At 44.0% G+C, this 22,796-nt stretch overlaps 1 protein-coding gene across 1 annotated transcript in view; it reads left to right on the forward strand.

Moving 5' to 3' along the window:
- Nucleotides 1-22,796, forward strand: part of LOC145345623 (dynein axonemal heavy chain 8-like) — a 1,557,438-nt gene that overhangs the window by 204,620 nt on the left and 1,330,022 nt on the right. Inside the window, exon 15 of the mRNA XM_080193457.1 lies at nt 4,799-4,945. Coding sequence (XP_080049583.1) covers nt 4,799-4,945 — 147 coding nt within the window. The remainder of the gene's footprint in view (nt 1-4,798; nt 4,946-22,796) is intronic.

The raw sequence follows: 22,796 nt of genomic DNA on the forward strand, positions 1-22,796 counted from the left end.
GTTGATGGGTTTTTGATGAGAGAGGGGATTAAGGGTTATGGGGAGAGGGTGGGAATGTGGAACTGAGCCACGACAGATCAGCCATGATCTTATTGAATGGCGGGGCAGGCTCGAAGGGCTAGTTGGCCTACTCCTGCTCCTATCTTATGTTCTTATGTTCAGCAAGGCATTTGATAAGATGCCCCATGCAAGGCTTATTGAGAAAGTGAGGGGGCATGGGATCCAAGGGGACATTGCTTTGTGGATCCAGAACTGACTTGCGGACAGAAGGCAAAGAGTGATTACAGGTGGGTCATATTCTGCATGGAGGTCGGTCACCAGTGGAGTGCCCCAGGGATCTGTTCTGGAATCCTTATTCTTTGTGATTTTTATAAATGACCTGGATGAGAAAGTGGAGGGATGAGTTGGTAAGTTTGCTGATGACACAAAGGTTGGAGATGTTGTGGATAGTGTGGAGGGATATCAGAAGTTGCAGCGAGACATTGATAGGATGTAAGACCGGGAGAAGAAGTGGCAGATGGAGTTCAACCCAGATAAGTGTGAAGTGATTCATTTTGGCAGGTCAAATAGGATGGCAGAATATAATATTAATGGTAGGACTCCTGGCAGTGTGGAAGATCAGAAGGATCTTGGAGTCTGAGTTCACAGGACGCTCAAAGCAGATGTGCAGGTTGAAGCTGTAGTTAAGAAGGCGTGTGGTGTACTGGCCTTCAGCAATCGAGGAATCGAGTTTAGGAGTCAAGAGATAACGTTGCAGCTTTATAGGATCCTGATCAGACCTCACTTGGAATACTGTGCTCAGTTCTGGTCACCTCATTACAGGGAGGATGTGGAAGCCATAGAAAGGGTGCAGAGGAGATTTACAAGGATGTTGCCTGGATTGGGGAGCATGCCTTATGAGGATAGATTGAGGGAACTCGGCCTTTTCTCCTTGGAGAGACAAAGGATGAGGGGTGACCTGATAGCGGTGTATAAGATGTTGAGAGGTATTGATCGAGTGGAGGCTTTTTCCCAGGGCTGAAATGGTTGCCAGAAGAGGACACAGGTTTAAGGTGCAGGGGAATAGGTGAAGAGCAGATGTCAGGGATAAGTTTTTCACTCAGAGATTGGTGGGTACGTGGAATGGGCTGCTGGCAACGGTGGTGGAGGCGGATTCGATAGCATCTTTTAAGAGACTTTTAGATAAGTACATGGAATTTATTAAGATAGAGGGTTATAGGTAAGCCTAGTAATCTCTAAGGTAGGGACATGTTCGGCACAACTTTGTGGGACGAAGAGCCTTATATAATTCTATAAGATCTTCCCTCATTCTTCTGAATTCCAATGAGTATAGCCCCAGTTTACTCAGTCTCTCCTCATAAGCCAACCCTCTCAACTCCGGAATCAACTGAGTGAATCTCCTCTCCTCCAGTGCCAGTATATCCTTTCTCAAGTAAGAAGACCAAAATTGTACGCCATACTCCAGGTACAGCCTCACCAGCACCTCTTACAGCTACAACATAATCTCCCTTTTTTAAACTCCATCTCTCTAGCAATGAATGACAAAATTCCAAATCCTTCTTAATTACCTGCTGCACCTGCAAACCAACTCTTTGTGATTCTTGCACAAGGACACCCTGCACAGCAGCATTCTGCAATTTGTTACCATTTAAATAATTAGAACATAGAACATTACAGCGCAGAACAGGCCCTTCGGCCCACGATGTTGCACCGACCAATTGAAAAAGCAATGATCCTCTCACCTAAACCAATTCCTTTCCATCCATAAACCTATCCACGGATCTCTTAAACGCCCCCAAACTAGGCGCATCTACAACTGCAGCAGGCAGGGCATTCCAATCCCTCACCACCCTCTGGGTAAAGAACCTTCCTCTGACATCCATCCTATATCTACCACCCCTTAATTTAAAGCTATGCCCCCTCGTGCTAGCTTTCTCCATCCGAGGAAAAAGGCTATCACTGTCCACCCTATCTAAACCTCTAATCATCTTATATGTTTCAATAAGGTCCCCTCTTAGTCGCCTTCTTTCTAACAAAAACAACCCCAAATCCCTCAGTCTCTTCTCATAGGACCTTCCCTCCATATCAGGCAACATCCTGGTAAACCTCCTCTGCACCCTCTCCAATGCCTCTGCATCCTTCCTATAATGTGGGGACCAGAACTGCACACAATACTCCAAGTGCGGACGCACCAGAGTTTTGTACAGTTGCAACATGACGTTGCGGCTCCTAAATTCAATCCCCCTACCAATAAACTCCAAGACACCGTATGCCTTCCTAACTACCTTATCTACTTGATTCCCAACTTTCAGGGATCTATGTACACATACACCTAGATCCCTCTGTTCTTCAACACTATTCAGAGTCCTACCATTAGCCCTATATTCCACACATCTGTTATTCCTGCCAAAGTGAATTACCTCACACTTTTCTGCATTAATTGTCTATTTTGATGTTATTCCTACAAAATAGATGACCTCACTTTTACTAACATCGTAATCCATCTGCCAGACTCTTGCCCACTCACTTAGACAGACCCTTGCCCACTCACTTAGACATTTGATTTGATTTATTACCGTCACACGTATTAGCATACAGTTAAATGTATTGTTCCTTGAGCACTGTACAGACAAAGCATACCATTCATAGAGAAGGAACGGAGAGAGTGAAGAATGTAGTTTAACAGTCATAGCTAGAGTGTAGAAAAAGATCAACTTAATGCGAGGTAGGTCCGGGATATGTGGGGGCCTTAATTATGCTTTTCCGAAGCAATGCTAAGTGTAGACAGTGTCAGGTGGCTGGGAGGCTGGATTGAGTGAAGGACTGGTCTTCGTTCATGACTTTTGTAATTTCTTGCGGTCTTACTGGATGACATTCTCAGGAGGCATGTGCCTCAAGAGCAGAAATTCCTGCATGAATTCAACAGTCCTCTAAATGATCCACCAAATTTTCTGTCTCACCCGCTTTGATTACCACAGCTGGTGAGATGGCATAATTTTAGCCAGTGATTCTTTAATGTTTTGTTGAAGGTTTGAAGTATCTCTAATTACAATGTGTATATGGGCCAAAGGCAGACAATTAGGATTAGCTTAGGGGTTTTAAAAAAGAAAGGGCGACATGGATAAGTTGGGCCGAAGGGCCTGTTTCCATGCTGTAAACCTCTGTGACTCTATAACTTTAATATGAATTGTACCAGCTGTGGTAATACTCCATTTAAAGGAGCATTTAAAACAATACCATAATAATTTTAATGCTCTGAAGTTTTGATCATAGAATCATAAAATCCGTAAAGTGCAGAAGAGGCCATTCACCCCTTGTGTCTGCACTGACTCTACAACTGAATATCTCACCCAGACACTCTCCCTACACAAAAACAGAAAATGCTGGAAAATTAGAGCAGGTCTGACTGCATCTGTGGGGAGAGAATACAGCCAATGTTTCGAGCTCTGACAAAGAGTCATCCGGACTTGAAGCACTGGCTTGATTCTCACCCTACAGATGCTGTCAAACCTGCTGAGATTTTCCTGCATTTTCTGTTTCTGTTCAGATTCTAGCATCTGCAGTATTTTGCTTTAATCCTCTCCCCTACCTTATTCCCATAACCCCACACACAGTTTACCATTGATAATCTAACCAATCCACATATCATAGCATCATAGAACCCATACAATACAGAAGGAGGCCATTCAGCCCATTGAGTCTGTACTGACCACAATCCCACCCAAGTCCTATTCCCGTAACCTGACGTATCTACCCTACTAATTCCTCTGATACTAGGATCAAATTAGCATGGTCAATAAACTTAACCCGTACATCTTTGGACACTTTGGGACGCTAAGGGGTAATCAAGCATGACCAATCCATTTCTGGACTGCGGTAGGAAACTTGAGCAACTGAAGGAAATCCATGCAGACTCGGGGAAAAGTGCAAACTCAACATAGTCAACGAAGGCTGAAATTGAAGCTGGGTTCCTGGAGCTGTGAGGCAGCAGTGCTAATCACTGTGTCACTGTGCGCCCCCATCTCCATATTCAAGGAAGTATGTACTTGCGTTGGAGGTAATACGCAAAGGTTCACTCAATCATTCCCAGGGATGAACAGGTTATGCTAGTATGAGAGGCTCGTAAATTGGGCCTATATTGTCCAGAGTAGAAGAATGAGAGATGATTTTAATAAAACATGCAAGATTCTAAAGGGGGTTTTAGGGTAGACAATGAGAAATTGTTCCCCTTGGATGCAGAATCTATTTTCTGTACTACCAGACAACATAATATAACCAAGAATAATGATTTTGTAGTGAACTGGTGAAACTGGGATTATTGTTCTTGGAGAAGGAAAGTTAAGATGAGATTTGAAATAATTATTTAAAAACATGTTCTTTGCTATTGCAAATTAGCAGAAACGTTTACAATGTTTTATTATTTATTAGTCACAAGTAGGCTTACATTCAAACCGTAATGAAGTTACTGTTTTCAGTGGCAGGAGTATAAATAAACAGAGGGAACAGATTTATGGTGATTGACTAAGATCTGGAGATGACCAAAGGAAACATAATTTTCTGAAATCCACTGCTTGAAGGAGTGGTGGAAAGGGATTCTAAAGCAACGTTCAAAAGAAAATTGAATGAATATCTTCAATGGAAAGGATTGCGGGGCTCTGGTTGAGGACAAAGATACTGAAGTGACTTGCAAACATCTGAAAGAGTTTGCACAATGAAGTCTTGTGCTGTATTATTCAATGATAGAACAATGCATAATGATTTGATTACTGTCATGTGACTTTATTTTGTTGGCTTCCAGGAATGTAAAAAATTGCTTGTGGAATACCGCAAATACTTCCAAAACACAAAAAAATATACAATTGAATCAGCAAAAGATAATCCATTTGATGTGTCAGAAATGTACATATTTGGAAAACTTGAAGTCTTCTGCAAGAGACTGGCAAAGGTAAATAGAACTTAACACAAAATATGGTTCAATTATATTGTTAGAGCCCCAGAGCAGAAATTCGAGGTGGCACATTGGCACAGTGGTTAGCACTGCTGCCTCACACTGTCAGTGTGGAATTTGCACATTATCCCCATGTCTGGGTGCAATTCCTTCAGGTCCTCCCACAGTCCAAAGATGTGTGGGTTAGTTGGATTGGCCATGATAAATTGCCCCTTAGTGTCAGGAGAAATAGCTAAGGAATGCATGAGGTTGTGGGCTGGGCCTGGGTGGGATTGTAGTCAGTGCAGAGTCGATGGGCCTAACAGTCTCCTTCTGCACTGTCAGATTCCATGATTCTTAAAAATCCCACAATACCATAGAACCATAGAACCATTGAATATTACAGCACAGAAACAGGCCTTTTGGCCCTTCTTGGCTGTGCCGAACTATTTTTCTGCCTAGTCCCACTGAACTGCACCTGGATCATATCCCTCCACACCCCTCTCATCCATGTACCTGTCCAAGTTTTTCTTAAATGTGAAAAGTGAGCCCGCTTTCACCACTTCATCTGGCAGCTCATTCCACACTCCCACCACTCTCTGTATGAAGAACCCCCCTCCCAATATTCTCTTTAAACTTTTCCCCCTTCACCCTTAACCCATATCCCCTAGTTTTTTTTCTCTCCCCTAGCCTCAGTGGAAAAAGCTTGCTTGCATTCATTCTATCCATACCCATCATAATTTTATACACTGCTATCAAATCTCCCCTCATTCTTCTACGCTCCAGGGAATAAAGTCCTAACCCATTCAACCTTTCTCTGTAACTCAGTTTCTCAAATCCCGGCAACATCCTTGTAAACCTTCTGTGCACTCTTTCAACCTTATTAATATCCTTCCTGTAATTAGGTGACCAAAACTGTACACAGTAGTCTAAATTCGGCCTCACCAACGTCTTATACAACCTCACCATATGTTTCCAACTCTTATACTCAATACTTTGATTTATAAAGGCCAATGTACCAAAAGCACTCTTTATGACCCTATCTACCTGTGATGCCACTTTTAGGGAATTATGTATCTGTATTCTCAGATCCCTCTGTTCTACTACACTCTTCAGTGTCCTACCATTTATCTTGTATGTTCTACCTTGGTTTGTCCTTCCAAAGTGCAATACCTCACACTTGTCTGCATTAAACTCCATCTACCATTTTTCAGCCCATTTTTCTAGCTGGTCCAAATCCCTCTGCAAGCTTTGAAAACCTTCCTCACTACACCTACAATCTTTATATCATCAGCAAATTTGCTGATCCAATTTACCATATTGTCATCCAGATCATTGATATAGATGACAAAAAACAATGGACCCAGCACTGATCCCTGTGGCACACCACTAGTCACAGGCCTTCACTCAGAAAAACAATCCTCCACTACCAGTCTCTCGCTTCTTCCATTGAGCCAATGTCAAATCCAATTTACTATCTCTCAATGCATACGTAGCGACTGAACCTTCCTAACTAGCCTCCCATGAGGGATGTTGTCAAAGGCCTTACTGAAGTCCATGTAGACAACATTCACTGCCTTCCCTTCATCCACTTTCCTGGTAACTTCCTCGAAAAACTCTAATAGATTGGTTAAACATGACCTACCACACACAAAGCCACATTGACTCTCCCGAATAAGTCCCCATCTATCCAAATATTTGTAGATCCTATCTCTTAGTACTCCTTCCAATAATTTACCTACTACTGACGTCAAACTTACCAGCCTATAATTTTGTGGATTACTTTTTGAGCCTTTTTTAAACAATGGAACATGAGTTATCCTCCACTCATCCGGCACCTCACCCATGGATACCAACATTTTAAATATATCTGCCAGGGCCCCTGCAATTTCAACACTAGTCTCCTTCAAGGTCCGAGGGAATACCCTGTCTGGTCCTGGGGATTTATCTACTCTGATTTGCCCGAAGACAGCAAGCACCTCCTCCCCTTTAATCTGTATAGGTTCCATAACCTCCCTACTTGTTTGCCTTAATTCCGTAGACTCCGTGCCAGTTTCCTTAGTAAATATGGAAGCAAAAAACCCATTTAATACCTCCCCCATTTCTTTTGGTTCCATACAAAGCTGACCACTCTGATCTTCAAGAGGACCAATTTTATCCCTTACTATTCTTTTGCTCTTAATATACCTGTAGAAGCTCTGAGGATTATCCTTCACCATGATTGCCAAAGCAATCTCATGTCTTCTTTTAGCCCTCCTGATTTCTTTCTTATGTAGTTTCTTGCGCTTTTTATACTCCTCAAGCATCTTATTTGTTCACTTATGTTGTTGTCTATACATGTCATACATCTCTCTCTTCTTCTTTATCAGAGTTCCAATACCCCTCGAGAACCAAGGTTCCTTATTCTTATTCGTTTTGCCTTTAATCCTGGCAGGAACATACAAACTCTGCATTCTCAAAATTTCTCCTTTGAAGGCCAGTCACACTTACAATCACATCCTTGCCAGAGGTAGATAGAAACTACAGCACAAACAGACCCTTCGGCCCACAAGTTGCGCCGATCATATCCATACCTACCAGGTCTATCTATAACTCTCAATCCCATTAAATCCCATGTACTCATTCAGAAGTCTCTTAAAAGACCTCAGCGAGTTCACGTCTACCACCACCGACGGCAGCCGATTCCACTCACTCACCACCCTCTGAGTGAAAAACTTATCCCTAACATCTCCTCTGTACTTGCTCCCCAGCACCTTAAACCTGTGTCCTCTCGTAGCGACCATTTCAGCCCTGGGAAATAGCCTCCAAGAATCCAACCTATCTATTCCTCTCAACATTTTATAAATCTCTATCAGGTCACCTCTCAACCTTCGTCTCTCCAGGGAGAAGAGACCTAGCTCCCTCAACCTATCGAGTGTCCTATCACTACCACTCTCCTCTTCTTCTACCTTCCCCTCTGCGCTGCAGAACCAGATTCAGTAAAAAGTCTGACAACACCAGGTTTAGTGCCAGAGTTCCGGCTGCTGCGGCTTGTCCCAGGTAAGGCATCCCCCACAACAGTATCCAAATTGGTATACCTGTTGTGAAGGGGAATAGCCACAGGGGAACCCTGCTCTGCTTGCCCTTTCCCCTTCCCTCGCCCGACAGTAACTCCAGTAACCTGTGCTCTGACAGTAACCTGTGCTCTGTGCCTTTGGCGTAACTACCTCCCTGAAATTATTATTTATAAACTCCTCATTCCCCCGAATGAACTGGGCTTGTACTCGTTAGAGTTTAGAAGAATGAGGGGAGATCTCATTGAGACGTATAAGATGATGAATGGGATGGATAGGATAGAGGTGGAAAGACTCTTCCCGCTCAAAAAAGACAGTAGGACTAGGGGGCACAGCCTCAAGATAAAAGGGGGGCGGTTTAGAACGGAGTTGAGGAGGAACTTCTTCACTCAAAGGGTGGTGAATCTCTGGAATTCTCTGCCCGTTGAAGTGGTGGAGGCTGCCTCGCTAAATATTTTTAAGACGCGGGTTGATGGGTTTTTGATAGGAGAGGGGATTAAGGGTTTTGGGGAGAGGGCGGGAAAGTGGAACTGAGCAGCGACAGATCAGCCATGATCTTATTGAATGGCGGGGCAGGCTCGAAGGGCTGGATGGCCTACTCCTGCTCCTATTTCTTATGTTCTTATGTTCTTATGATCTGGAGGTCATCCAGCTCCTGCTCCAGTTCCCTAACGTGGTTTATTAGGAGCTGCAGCTGGATGCACTTCTTGCAGGTGCCGTTGTCAGGGACACCAGAGGTCTCCCTGACTTCCTACATCCTGCAAGAGGAGCATTCCAACATCCTGCCTGGCATTCTTTCCACTCTGAAGAAACAAAAAAAAGCTTACCGGAAACCTACCCTCGCCTCTGCCTGTTCGCGATGAAGGCTGTTTGAGTCAAAACCATCCCACTCTGCTCCCTCTCACTTGGCGCCCATTATGAAATAATAATATCTTATGAAACCTGTCTGTACTCCAGCATATTTTTTTTATTTTGGCATTAGTGTGAGGATAATGTGTTCCATTCCGGGTGTGATTCTATTGATAAAGAGAAGTTTTTATGAAAACAAACTTTATTTAGCAATGCTGTTTGACGATAGCAAATTAATTAGATTAACCTTTACCAACTGAAATATTTAAACATTGCATGATACAATTGTTAACTGCTAATCTATCTCTATTAGTTATAATTCAAGAAATATTCCTCTGAAAGACTTAAACTCTTCTTCAAGATCAATTGGTGACACACAGGTTTATGTGCTTAGATTTCTTAACACTCCTAGACCCATTTGAACACCTGGCGAGAGAGAGAGAGAGAGAGACCTGTCATCTGATTTTCAAAAGACTTTTGACAAAGTCCCTCACGAGATTAATGATCAAAATTAAAGCTCATGGTATTGGGGTCATGGTGTGGATAGAGAACTGGTTGGCAGACAGGAAGCTGAGAGTCAGAATAAATGAGTCCTTTTCGGGGTGGCAGGAAGTGTCTAATAGGGTAATGCAGGGTTCAGTGCTGGGACTCCAGCTATTCACAATATACATTAATGATTTGGAAGAAGGAATTGAATGCAATATCTTTAGGATGGCACAGTAGCACAGTGGATAGCACTGCAGCCTCACAGCACCAGGGACCTGGGTTCAACTCCCAGCTTGGGTCACTGTCTGATTTGATTTATTATTGTCACATGTATTAACATGTGGTTAAAAATATTGTTTCTTGTGCACTGTCCAGACAAAACTTACCATTCATAGAGAAGGAAATGAGAGTGTACAGAATGTAGTGTTACAGTCATAGCTAGGGTGTAGGGAAAGATCAATTAAATGCAAGGTAAGTCCATCCAAGTCCATTCAGCAGCAGGGAAGAAGCTGTTTTTGAGTTGGTTGGTACGTGACTTCAGACTTTTGTACATTTTTTCTGAAGGAAGAGGCTGGAAGAGAAAATGTCTGAGATGCATGGGGTCCTTAATTATGCTGGCTGCTTTGCCAAAGTAGTGGGAAGTGTAGACGGAGCCAATAGATGGGAGGCTGGTTTGCATGATGGATTGGGAGACATTCATGAACTTTTGTAGTTCTTGAGGTCTTGGGCAGAGTAGGAGCCAAACCAAGCTGTGATACAACCAGAAAGAACTCTTTCTATGGTGCACCTGTAAAACTTGGTGAGGGTCATAGCTGACATGCCAAATTTCCATATTCTTCTGAGAAAGCAGAGGCACTGGTGGGCTTTCTTAACTATAGTGTCAGCATGGGAGACCAGGACAGGTTGTTGGTGATCCGGACACCTAAAAACTTGAAGCTCTCAACCCTTTCCACTTCGCCCCCCATTGATGTAGAAAGGGGCACATTCTCCTTTACACTTCCTGAAGTCGATGACAACCCACTTTGTTTTGCTGATATTGAGGGAGAGCTTATTGTTGCCATACCAGTTCACCAGATTCTCCATTTCATTCCTGTACTTTGTCTCGTCATTGTTTGAGATCCAACCCACTATGGCGGTGTTGTCAGCAAACTTGAAAATTGATTTGGAAGGGAATTTGGCTGCACAGTCATCGGTGTACAAGGAATATAGTAGCGAGCTGAGAATACAGTCTGTGGGGCAGCAGTGTTCAAGATGCTTGTGGAGGAGGTGTTGTTGCCTATCCTTACTGATTGTGTCTGTGACTTCAGGATCCAGTCTCAGAGGGAGGTGCCGATGTCCAGGCCACGGAGTTTGGAGATGGGTTTCACGGGAATAGTAGTGTTAAAGGCTGAGCTGTAGTCAATAAATAGAAGTCTGACATTGGTGTCCTTGTTATCTAGGTGTTCTATGGTTGAGTGCAGGGTCAGGGAAATGGCGTCTGCTGTAGATCTGTTGTGGCAATAGGCAAACTGTAGTAGATCCACGTAGTCTGGGAGGCTGGAATTGATTCGTGCCATGACTAACCTTTCAAAATACTTCATAATGATGGATGCCAGATCCACCGTCTGATCGTCATTAAGGCAAGTTGCTTGGTTTTTCTTAGGTACCGGGATGATGGTCGTCTTCTTGAAGCAGATAGGGACCTCAGATTGTTGTAAAGAGAGGTTGAAGATGTCTATGAATACCTCTGCCAGCTGAACTGTGCAGGATTTGAGTGCATGTCTGGGTTCCTCATCCGGGCCAGTCGCTTTCCATGGGTTGACCTTCAAGAAAGCTACTCTGACATCTGCAATAGTGACCCCAGATACATGTTCATCCAGGTCATCCAAGTTGAGGGCATGCTCTCGCTGACCTTACTCAAAATGGACGTAGAATGCATTGAGCTCATGCATGGCATCTGCATGTTCTCCCTGTGTCTACGTGGGTTTCCTCCAGGTGCTCCAGTTTCCTCCTACATTCTGGAAGATGTGCTGGTTGGTGCATTGGTCATGCTAAATTCTCCCTCAGTGTACCCGAACAGGCACTACAGTGTGGCGACAGGGGATTTTTACAGTAACTTCACTGCCGTATTAACATAAGTCTACATGTGACACGAATAAATAAACTTCTAAAAAAAAGTCAGGCAATGCTCAGCTGAGCGGCAATGTGTGCTGTGAGATTTTGATTTGATTTGATTTACTACTGTCACATATATTAACATACAGTGAAAAGTATTGCTTTTTGCGCACTATGCAGACAAAGTATGCTGTTTATGGAGAAGGAAATGAGAGATTGCAGAATGTAGTGTTACAGTCATAGAGCGTAGGGAAAGATCAACTTAATGCAATGTAATTCAAAGTCCATTCAAAGGACTAACAGCGGTAGGGAAGAAGCTGTTCTTGAATTGGTTGGTACGTGACATCAGACTTTTGTATCTTTTTCCTGATGGAAGAAGGTGGAAGAGAGAATATCCCAGGGAGCGTGGGTCCTTAACTATGCTGGTTGCTTTGCTGATGTAGCAGGAAGTGTAGACAAGGTCAATGGATAGAGTCATAGATGTTTACAGATTGGAAATAGGCCCTTCAGCCCAAATTGTCCATGCTGCTCTTGTTTTAAACCCCTAATCTCAATTGCCCGCAATGGCCCATATCCCTCTATACCCATCTTACCCATGTAACTGTTTAAATGCTTTTTAAAAGACAAAATTGTACCCACCTTTAATACTACCTCTGACAGTTTATTCCAGACATACATCACTCCTTGTGTGAAAAAATTGTCCCTCTGGACACTTTTGCATCTCTCCCCTCTCACCTTAAACCTATGCCCTCAAGTTTTGCACTCCCCTACCTTTGTGAAAAGATATTGACTATCTAGCTGATCTAGGCCCCTCATTATTTTATAGACCTCGATAAGATCATCCCTCAGCTTTCTACGCTCCAGAGAAAAAAGTCTCCATCTCACCTTATAACTCAAACCATCAAGTCAGGGTAGCATCCTAGTAAATATTTTCTGCATTCTTTCTAGTTTAATAGTATCCTTTCTATAATAGGGTGACCAGAATTGTACACAGTATTCCAAGTGTGGCCTTACCAACGCCCTGTACAACTTCAACACAACGTCCCAACTCCCGTATTCAATGTTCTGACCGATGAAATCAAGCATTCTGAATGCCTTCTTCATCAACCTTTCGACCTGTGACTCTACTTTCAAGGACCTATGAACATGTATGCATAGATCTCTTTGTTCTGTAACACTCCCCAAGGCCCCACCATTAACTGAGTAAGTCCTGCCCTGGTTCAAATTACTAAAATGTATCACCTCGCATTTATCTAAATTAAACTCCATCTACCATTTGTCAGCCCACTGGCACAATTGATCAAGATCCCATTACAATAGGATATAACTTTCTTCACTATCCACTACGCCACCAATCTTGATGCCATCTGCAAACTTACTAACCATGCCTCCTATGTTCTCGTCCAAATTATTAATATAAATGACGAATAACAGTGGACCCAGCACTTGTCCCTGAGGCACACTGCTGGTCACAGGCCTCCAGTTTGAAAAACAACCCTCTCCAATTACCTGGCTTCTGTCAAGAAGCGAATTTTGTATCCATTTAGATACCTATCACTCTGGATCCCATACGATTTAGCCTTATCCAACAACCTTCCATGCGGTACCTTATCAAAGGCCTTGGTAAAGTCCATGCAGACAACATCAATTTCACTGCCTTGATCTACGTTCTTGGTTACCCCTTCAAAAAACTCAAATCAGATTTGTGAGACATGATTTTCCATGCACAAATCCATGCCAGCTATCTCTAATCAGTCCTTGCATCTGTAAATGCTTGTCGATCCTGTCTCTCAAAATACCTTCCAACAATTTACCCACCACAGACATGGGGATCACTGATCTGTAGTTCCCAGGCTTTTCCTTGCAACCCTTTTTAAACAAAAGCACAACATTTGTCACCCTCTATTCTTCAGGCACCTAACCTGTGACTATTGAGGATTCAAATATCTCTGATAGGGGACTCGCAATTTCCTCCCTAGCCTCCCACAATGTCCTGGGATTTGCTTCATCAGGTCCTGGGGATTTATCTGTCTTGATGCTGTTTAAGATTTCCTGCACGTTTTTCTCTGTAATACGTACACTCCTCATGTCATCATTATTTATTTCCCCAAGTTACCTAACATCCATGTTTTCTCAACAGTAAATATTGATGGGAAATTTTCATTTAAGATTTCACCCATCTCTTGTGGATCTGCACATAGATGACCTTGTTGATCCTTAAGAGGCCCTACTCTCTCCCTTGTTATTCTTTTGCCCTTTATATATTTGTAAAAGCTCTTTGGATGCTCCCTTGCCTTATCTGCCAATGCAATCTCGTGTCCCCTTTTTGCCCTCCTGATTTCTCTCTTATCTGTACTTCCACACTCTTTATACTCTTCAAGAGATTCACTTGATCCCAATGCATGCATGTCATGTGCCTCCTTCTTCGTTTTGACCAGAGCCTTAATACCCCGAGTCATCCAGAGTTCCCTACTTCTGTCAGCCTTGCCCTTCGCTCTCAGAGGAATGTGCTTACCCTGAAACTTGGTTAACACATTTTTGGAAACCTCCCACTTACCAGATGCCTCTTTGCCTTCCCATAGACTCCCTAAATTAACTTTTGAAAGTTCCTGCCTGATACCATCAAAATTGGCCTTGCCCCAATTTAGAATTTTAACTTTTGGACCAGACCTATCATTCTCCATAGCTACCTTAAAACTAATAGAATTATGGTCACTGTTCCCAAAGTGATCCTTTACTAACACTTCTGTCATCTGCCCTTCCTTATTAGCCAGAAAAGATCAAGTTTTGACCTTTTCTAGTCAGCCATTCACATACTGAATGAAAAATTCCTCCTGAATATACTCAACAAATCTCCCTCCATCTAACCCTCTAATGGGAGGCAACGAGAGAGAGCAGAATATAACGTTACAGTCATAGCTGGGGTGTAGGGAAAGATCAACTTAATACAAGGTAGGTTCATTCAAAGTCTGACAGCAGCAGGGAAGAAGCTGTTCTTGACATATCGTCAGATTTTTTGTATCTTTTTCCCGAAGGAAGAAAGTAGAAGAGAGAATGTTTGGGGTGTGTGGCGTCCTTAATTATGCTGGCTGCTTTTCCAAGGTAGTGGGAAGTGTAGACAGCGTCAATGGATGTGAGGCTGGTTTGTGTGATGGATTGGGCTACATTCACTAGCTTTTGTAGTGCTTTACAGTTTTGGGCAGAGTAGGAGCCATACCAAGCTGTGGTACAACCAGAAAGAATGCTTCCTATGGTGTATCTGTAAAAGTTGGTAAGAGTCGTAGCTGACATGCCAAGTTTCCATAGTCTCCTAAGAAAGTAGAGGTGTTGGTGGGCTTTCTTAACTATAGTGTTGGCATGGTTGTTGATGACCTAGACTCCTAAAAACTTGAAGCTCTCAACCCTTTCTACCAGGATGCTAAGAGGCTGCAGGGTGACTTGGACTGGCTGATTGAGTGGACAAATATTTGGCAAATGCAATACAATGTGGATAATTGTGAGAGTATCCACTTTGGTGGCAAAAACAGGAAGGAAGATTATTATCTGAATGGTGGTAGTTTTAAAAAAGAGCAAATGCAACGTAACCTGTGTGTCATGGTGGAACACTAAAGGTTGCCATGAAGGTACAGCAGACAATGAGGAAATCTAACGGCATGTGGCCTTCATAACAAGAGGATTTGAGTATAGGAGTAATGATGTCTTGCAGCAGTTATACAAGGCTTTGATGAGGCCATGCATCTTGAAAAGGTTTACCTGGTCAACCTTACATAGAAACATAGAACATCGGAGCAGGAGGAGGCTATTGATCCTTCGAGCCTGCTCTGCCATTTATTACAATCATTGCTTATCATCCGACTCAGTAGCCTAATTCTGCTTTCTCCCCTTTGATCTCATTCACCCCAAGTGCTATATCTAGCTGCCTCTTGAATATATTCAATGTTTTGGCATCAACTACATCCAATGGTAATGAATTCCACAGGTTCACCACTTTTCGAGTGAAGAAATGTCTCCTCATCTCCATACTACCCTGAATCCTCAGACTGTGACTCCTGGTTCTAGACTTGCCCACCATCGGGAATATCCTCCCAGCATCTACCGTGTCTAGTCCTGTTAGAATTTTCTAAGTCTCTATGAGATCCCCCCTCATTCGTTTTCCAGCGAAAACAATCCTAACTAGTCAGTCTCTCCTCAGACATCAGTCCCGCCATCCCAGAATCAGCCTGGTAAACCATTGCTGCACTCTTTCGAGATAAAAAACATCCTTCATCAGAAAAGGAGACCAAAACTGCACACAATATTCTAAGTGTGGCCACACCAAGGCTCTGTATAATTGCAACAACGCATCCCTGCTCCTACACTCAAAACCTCTCGCAGTGAAGGCCAATATACCATGTGCCTCCTTTATTGCCTGCTGCACCTGCGTGCGTACTTTCACTGATTGGTGCACAAAGACACTCAGATTCCGCTGCACACTCCCCTCTCCAAAATTACAGCCATTCAGTTAGTAATCTGCCTTCTTGTTTTTGCTTCCAAAGTGAAAAACCTCACATTTATCCACATTATACTACATCTGCCATTGATAAAAGAACAAAGAACAAAGAACAACCCAGCACGGGAAACAGGCCCTTCAGCCCAACGAGCCCGCACTGCCGCATCTTCCCACACCTACCCTGCCCTCTGTGTATGTGAGTGGAACCCCTAATGTAGCCAGATTCAGGGGAGAATAGTGTCAATTTGGCACACCAATCAGCCTAAGAGCATATCTTTGGGGTGTGGGAGGAAACCGGAGCGTCCGGAGGAAACCCATGCAACCACAGGGAGAATGCGCAAACTCCCACAGACACAGGCCCAAATCCATATATCTGCACAGCTAGCAGTGATAGTCACTGAGCTGTTGTGGTGCCCGTCTGCTGGTCCAGGATTAAGCACACACAACGACATGAAGTACTAGGCCACTCCCGGAACCTCCAAGAGCAGCCCATGCACGACCCACCGTGTGCATGCCCCTCGTTTGACAACAAGGTGGACCAACACCTGTGGAATAAAAAGACAAAACATTAACATGTTTGTTAATGTTTCCGGTGTCGTCCCGAGGCTCTGACCCTGTTTAATACCCTCTACTATAACCCTTCATCCTTGTTTCGCTCATGTGTCTATCTAAGTAAACCTTAAACAAGTCCAACGTGCCTGCCTCCACCACCCTACTCGATAGCGCGTTCCATACCCCCATGACCCTCTGCATGAAAAACCTTCCTCTCGTATCCAAATTATACTTCTCCCCCCTCACCCTTAGATTGTGACCTCTCGTAATTGTCCCCAATCTAGGGAAAAGCTTACCAATGTTGACTCTATCTATTCCCTTCAGTATTTTATACACCTCTATCATATCCCCCCTTAATCTCCGCCTTTCTAAGGAGAAAAGCCCCAGTTTCTCCAACCTTTCCTCGTAACTCAGTCCTTCCATGCCAGGCAACATCCTGGTAAACCTCCTCTGCACCCTCTCCAGGGTCTCCACGTCCTTCCAGTAGTAAGGTGACCTGAACTGGACGCAGTACTCCAAATGCGGTCTAACCTGTCCAGATCATTTTGAAGGATCTCTGTTTCCATGTCACAGTTCACCTTCCCACACAACTTGGTATCATCTGCAGTCTTCGAGATGTTACATTTTGTTTCCTCATTCAAATCAGTAATATTTATTCTGAATAGCAGGGGTCCCAGAACTAATCCCTGTGGCACCCCACTAGTTACTGCCTGCCAATTTGAAAAGCACCATTAATTCCTACTCTTTGGCTGGAATTTTATCAGCATACTAGCCCCGATTCAGAGGGGGGGCTCGGCTTGAATTTATGGGGCATTGGCACCAGTATTGGGGTAGGTGGGACCTGTTCGGGCGGGATGGGGTTGGTCTGAACCGTGCTGGGATCAGAGTGCTGGCTAATCGTGTAAAGAGGACTGTAGACAGGGCTTTAAACTAATTAGGAGGGGGGAGGGTGTGAGGTAGGTGACATTACAGGGTCTAAAGTTAAGGAGACGGTACAAGTAAGGATAGAGGCCAAGGATGTCCCAATAATAGAGGGAGTAAGGGGCGTGAGTATGGTTGGTGGCGTTCCAGCAAATAAGGTCCAGGTGAAGGCTGGGATGAAGGTGCTTTATCTGAATGCGCGAAGCATTAGGAATAAAGTGGATGAGTTGGTGGCGCAGATCAACACAAATGGATATGATCTGGTGGCCATTACAGAGACGTGGCTGCAAGGTGACAGGGACTGGGAGATGAATGTCCAGGGGTATCAAGTGTTTAGGAAGGATAGGCAGGAGGGAAAAGGGGGGTGCGTAGCTCTGCTGATTAAGGATAGCATCAGGGTGGTAGCGAGGGATGATATTGGAGCCAAGGAGCAGAAGGTGGAATCGTTGTGGGTAGAGATTAGGAACAGCAAAGGGAGGAAGACGCTGGTGGGTGTCGTCTATAGGCCCCCCAATAATGATCTGGAGGTGGGGCGGACTGTTAACGCGCAAATAAGTGCGGCGTGCAGGAATGGGACGGCTGTAGTTATGGGGGATTTCAATCTGCATATTGATTGGTTGACCCATGTTGGACGCGGTGGGCTCGAGGAGGAGTTCTTGGAATGCTGCCGGGATAGTTTCCTGGAACAGTGTGTGTTGGAGCCGACGAGGGAGCGAGCTATCTTGGATCTGGTGCTATGTAATGAGGCAGGTAGAATTAGGGAACTTGCGGTGAAGGATCCTCTTGGGGAGAGTGATCATTGTATGGTGGAGTTTCTGGTGCAGATGGAGGAGGAGAAAGTGGGTTCCCAGACACGCGTCCTTTGTTTGAACAGAGGGGAGTACGGTAGGATGAGAGAAGAATTGGTGAATGTGGACTGGGGGAGCGCGTTGGAAGGTAGGTCTGCTGAGGAGCAGTGGAGGATCTTTAAGGAGATCTTTCTTGGTGCTCAGCGGAAATTTGTTCTGATGGTCAAAAAGGACCGTAGGAGGAGAGGTAATAAGCTGTGGATAACGAAGGAGGTGAAGGGAAGTGTTAAATTAAAAGCGGAGGCGTTTAGAGTAGCTAAGAGTAGTGGGCGAGAAGAGGATTGGGAGAGGTTTAAATGTCAACAAAGATTGACAAAGAAGTTGATAAAGAAGGGTAGGAGAAACTATGAAGCTGGGCTAGCGCTTAATATAAAAAAGGATAGCAAGAGTTTTTATAAATATATAAAAAGGAAGAGGCTGGCTAGGGTGAACGTTGGTCCCTTAGAGGATGAGAAGGGGGACTTAGTGGTAGGGGATGGGGTTATGGCAGAGGTCTTGAATAACTTTTTGTTTCGGTCTTCACGGAGGAGGACGTGAATAATTTGCCGGATGTTAGAGATGGAAAGGTGGTAGGACTGGAGGGTCTCGATGACATTACTGTTACTAGAGAGGCGGTGCTCGACAGACTGGAGGGGCTGATTGTGGACAAGTCCCCAGGACCAGATGGAATGCATCCGAGGGTCCTGAAAGAAATGGCGGAGGTGATAGTGGATGCCTTGGTGGTTATTTTCCAGACGTCGCTGGATTCCGGGGAAGTGCCGGAAGATTGGAAAACGGCTAATGTTACACCGTTGTTTAAGAAGGGTGCCAGGCAAAAGGCGGGGAATTATAGGCCTGTTAGTTTAACGTCTGTTGTAGGTAAAATGTTAGAATCCGTCATCAAGGAGGAAATAGCGAGGCATCTTGAGGGGAACTGCTTGATAGAGCAGACGCAGCATGGTTTCCTTAAAGGGAAGTCGTGCCTGACAAATTTACTGGAGTTCTATGAGGATGTGTCTAGGGCGGTGGATAGAGGAGAGCCGGTGGATGTGGTCTTTCTGGATTTTCAGAAGGCGTTTGACAAGGTACCTCACAAGAGGTTATTACAGAAGGTCAGGGGGCATGGAGTTGGGGGTAGGGTGTTAGCGTGGATAGAGGACTGGTTGTCAAATAGGAGGCAGAGAGTGGGGGTCAATGGGTGCTATTCGGATTGGCGGATGGTGACTAGTGGAGTGCCCCAGGGGTCGGTGCTGGGGCCTCAGCTATTTACCATTTATATAGATGATCTGGAGGAGGGAACCGAGGGTAGGGTGTCGAAATTTGCTGATGACACCAAAATTGGTGGAAAGGCAAATTGTGCGGAGGGTGGGGAGAATCTACAGAAGGATCTAGATCGGCTGGGCGAGTGGGCCAGGAAATGGCAAATGGAATTTAATGTTGGCAAGTGCGAGGTTGTCCACTTTGGTAGGAATAATGGTAGGAAGGATTATTACTTACGTGGAGAAAAACTGCAGCAGGCGACGGTGCAGAGGGACCTCGGGGTCCTTGTGCATGAGTCACAAAAACCCAGCTTGCAGGTGCAGCAGGTGGTCAGGAAGGCGAATGGGATGCTGGCCTTCATCGCGAGGGGGATTGAATATAAAAGTAGGGAGGTCGTGCTGCGGCTGTATAGGGCATTGGTGAGGCCGCAGCTGGAGTACTGTGTGCGGTTTTGGGCGCCGTACTTACGCAAGGATATTTTAGCCTTGGAGGGAGTGCAGAGGAGGTTTACTAGGCTGATGCCGGAGTTGAGGGGGTTGAGCTATGAGGAGAGGCTGAATAGATTAGGCTTGTACTCGTTAGAGTTTAGAAGAATGAGGGGAGATCTCATTGAGACGTATAAGATGATGAATGGGATGGATAGGATAGAGGTGGAGAGACTCTTCCCACTCAGAAAGGATAGTAGGACTAGGGGGCATAGCCTCAAGATAAAGGGGGGGCGGTTTAGAACAGAGTTGAGGAGGAACTTCTTCACTCAAAGGGTGGTGAATCTCTGGAATTCTCTGCCCGTTGAAGTGGTGGAGGCTGCCTCGCTAAATATTTTTAAGACGCGTGTTGATGGGTTTTTGATGAGAGAGGGGTTTAAGGGTTATGGGGAAAGGGCGGGAATGTGGAACTGAGCCAAGACAGATCAGCCACGATCTTATTGAATGGCGGGGCAGGCTCGAAGGGCTAGATGGCCTACTCCTGCTCGTATTTCTTATGTTCTTATGTTCTCAGAGAACAGCATTATCTGTTGGCCTCGGGCAGGATCGTGCGAAACTTGGGTCGACGTGCTAGTAAAATTCTGCCCTTTATTTCCTCTCTGCCAACCAGTTTTCTATCCATCTCAGTACACTTCTCCCAATCCCATGCACTTTAATCTTGCACAATAATCTCTTGTGCGGGACTTTGTCAAATGCTTTCTGAAAGTCCAAATATACCACATTGACTGGCTCCCCCTTGTCAACTCTACTAGTTATATCTTCAAAGAATTTCAAAAGGTTTGTCAAGCATGATTTCCTCTTCATAAATCCATGCTGACTCTGTCTGATCCTGCCACTGCTTTCTAAATGCTCTGCTATGAAGTCCTTAATAATGGCTTTGAGAATTTTCCCTACTATCAACATTAAGCTTACTGGTTTATAATTCCTTGTTTTCTTTCTACCTCCCTTTCTGAATATTGGAATGACATTAGCTGCTCTCCAACCTGCAGGGACTGTTTGAGGGTCTATAGAATCCTGGAAGATGACCACCAATGCATCGACTATTTCTAGAGCTACTTCCTTGAGTACTTTGGGATGTAGAGTATTAGGCCCTAGGGATTTATTCACCTTCAATTCCATCAATTTTCCCAGCACCATTTCTCTACTAATATTGATCTACCTCAGTTCTTCCTTCTCACTAAATCTTACATTCTTCAACATTTCTGGCATTTGATTTGTGTCCTCTTTTGTGAAGATAGAACCAAAGTATTTATTGTGTGCAGATTTGGTCTTCTAGTCTGAGGAAGGACGTTTAGGAAAGGTTCGCCAGACTGATTCTTTGAATGGCAGGTCTGACATATAAAGAGGGAATGGATCAACTGGCTTGTACTCAGTGGAATTTAGAAGGGGATCTCACAGAAACATATAAAATTCTGATCGAACTGGACAGGCTCGATGTGGGAAGAATGTTCCCATTGTTGGAAAAGTGCAGAACTGGGGAGGTCACAGTCGAAGATTAAGTAGTAAGCATTCAGGATTGAGATAAGAGTGGACTTCTTCACTGAGAGAGTTGTGAACTTATAAATTCTCTATCACAGAAAGCTACTGGGACCAATTCATTAGATATGTTCAAGAGGGAGCTAGACATAGCCCTTTTGACTAAAGGGGTCATGGGGCATGGAGAGAAAGTGGGAGTGGGATACTGAAGTGCATGACCAGCCAATGGTCTACTCCTGCATCTATTTTGTATGTTTCTGTTTCCAACAGCTTCAAGCAGCAGCCTCCAGCAAAAGAGAATGATCAAAAGATATCTTTTACTTCTTTCAGAACCAGGCAAAATCTTTTCTTTTCTTTAACTGAAGTTCTACCATACTAACACACGACTGTCTCTATCAATCAACCTACCTATCAATTAATCAAAACTCTACTTAAAACTCCAAGGAATAAACCAAAATGAATTGCCACAATTTAAAGCAATCACATTCCTAGCAGCACTGTGATTCAGTAGTTGGCACTGCTGCCTCACTGTGCCAGGGACTCAGGTTCAATTCTGGCCTTGGGTGACTGTCTGTGTGGAGTTTGCACTATCTCCTCTTGTCTGCATGGGTTTCCTTGGGGTGCTCTGGTTTCCTTCCATAGTCCAAGATGTGCAGGTTAGGTGGATTGGCCATGTTAAATTACTCCTTATTATCCAACGATGTGTAGGTTAGGGGTATTAGCAGGATAAATAGGTGGGATTACAGGGATAGTAAGATTCTCTTTTGGAGAATCAGTGCAGACTTGATGGGTCAAATGGCCTCCTTCTGCGCTGTTGGATTTTATGATTCTAAAATCAATCATAGCCTGCATTCTCCCATGTGAGCTGCCTGAGGTAGACAAATCAGCACAGTGAAAAAAATGGAGCTGAATTTTAAACATACCGTTACAAGAAACATGATAGCAATACATTTCTGAAGAGTCCAGTATCATTCAGCAGATAAATTTATGTACACTTATTTTTTACAATGACTAATACTGTTATATAGTTAAACCCATTTTTGTCTAAATACTATACATTATCAACTCATTTCAGAATTAACATTTTGTGATCATATTCACATGTGGGATCATTAAAACATTTTTTAAAGTGATAAGAAAAGGCTGTAAATGATGACAAATTTCTGGTTTAATTGGAATGATTTTAGCTCATTGCACTCAACAATAATGTGACCAATGGATCTTTAAATCTGAAGTAGAGAAATTATCATTGTTTTCATAGAATCATAGAATACCTTCAGTGCAAAAGGAAGCCATTCAGCCCATCGAGTCTGCACTGACAACAATCCCACCCAGGCCCTATCTCTGTAAGCACACATATTTACTCCGTTTGTCCCC

Source organism: Carcharhinus amblyrhynchos, chromosome 7, assembly GCF_965287045.1.
Source record: "Carcharhinus amblyrhynchos chromosome 7, sCarAmb.v2.hapA, whole genome shotgun sequence".
In the NCBI taxonomy this organism is placed as follows: domain Eukaryota; kingdom Metazoa; phylum Chordata; class Chondrichthyes; order Carcharhiniformes; family Carcharhinidae; genus Carcharhinus; species Carcharhinus amblyrhynchos.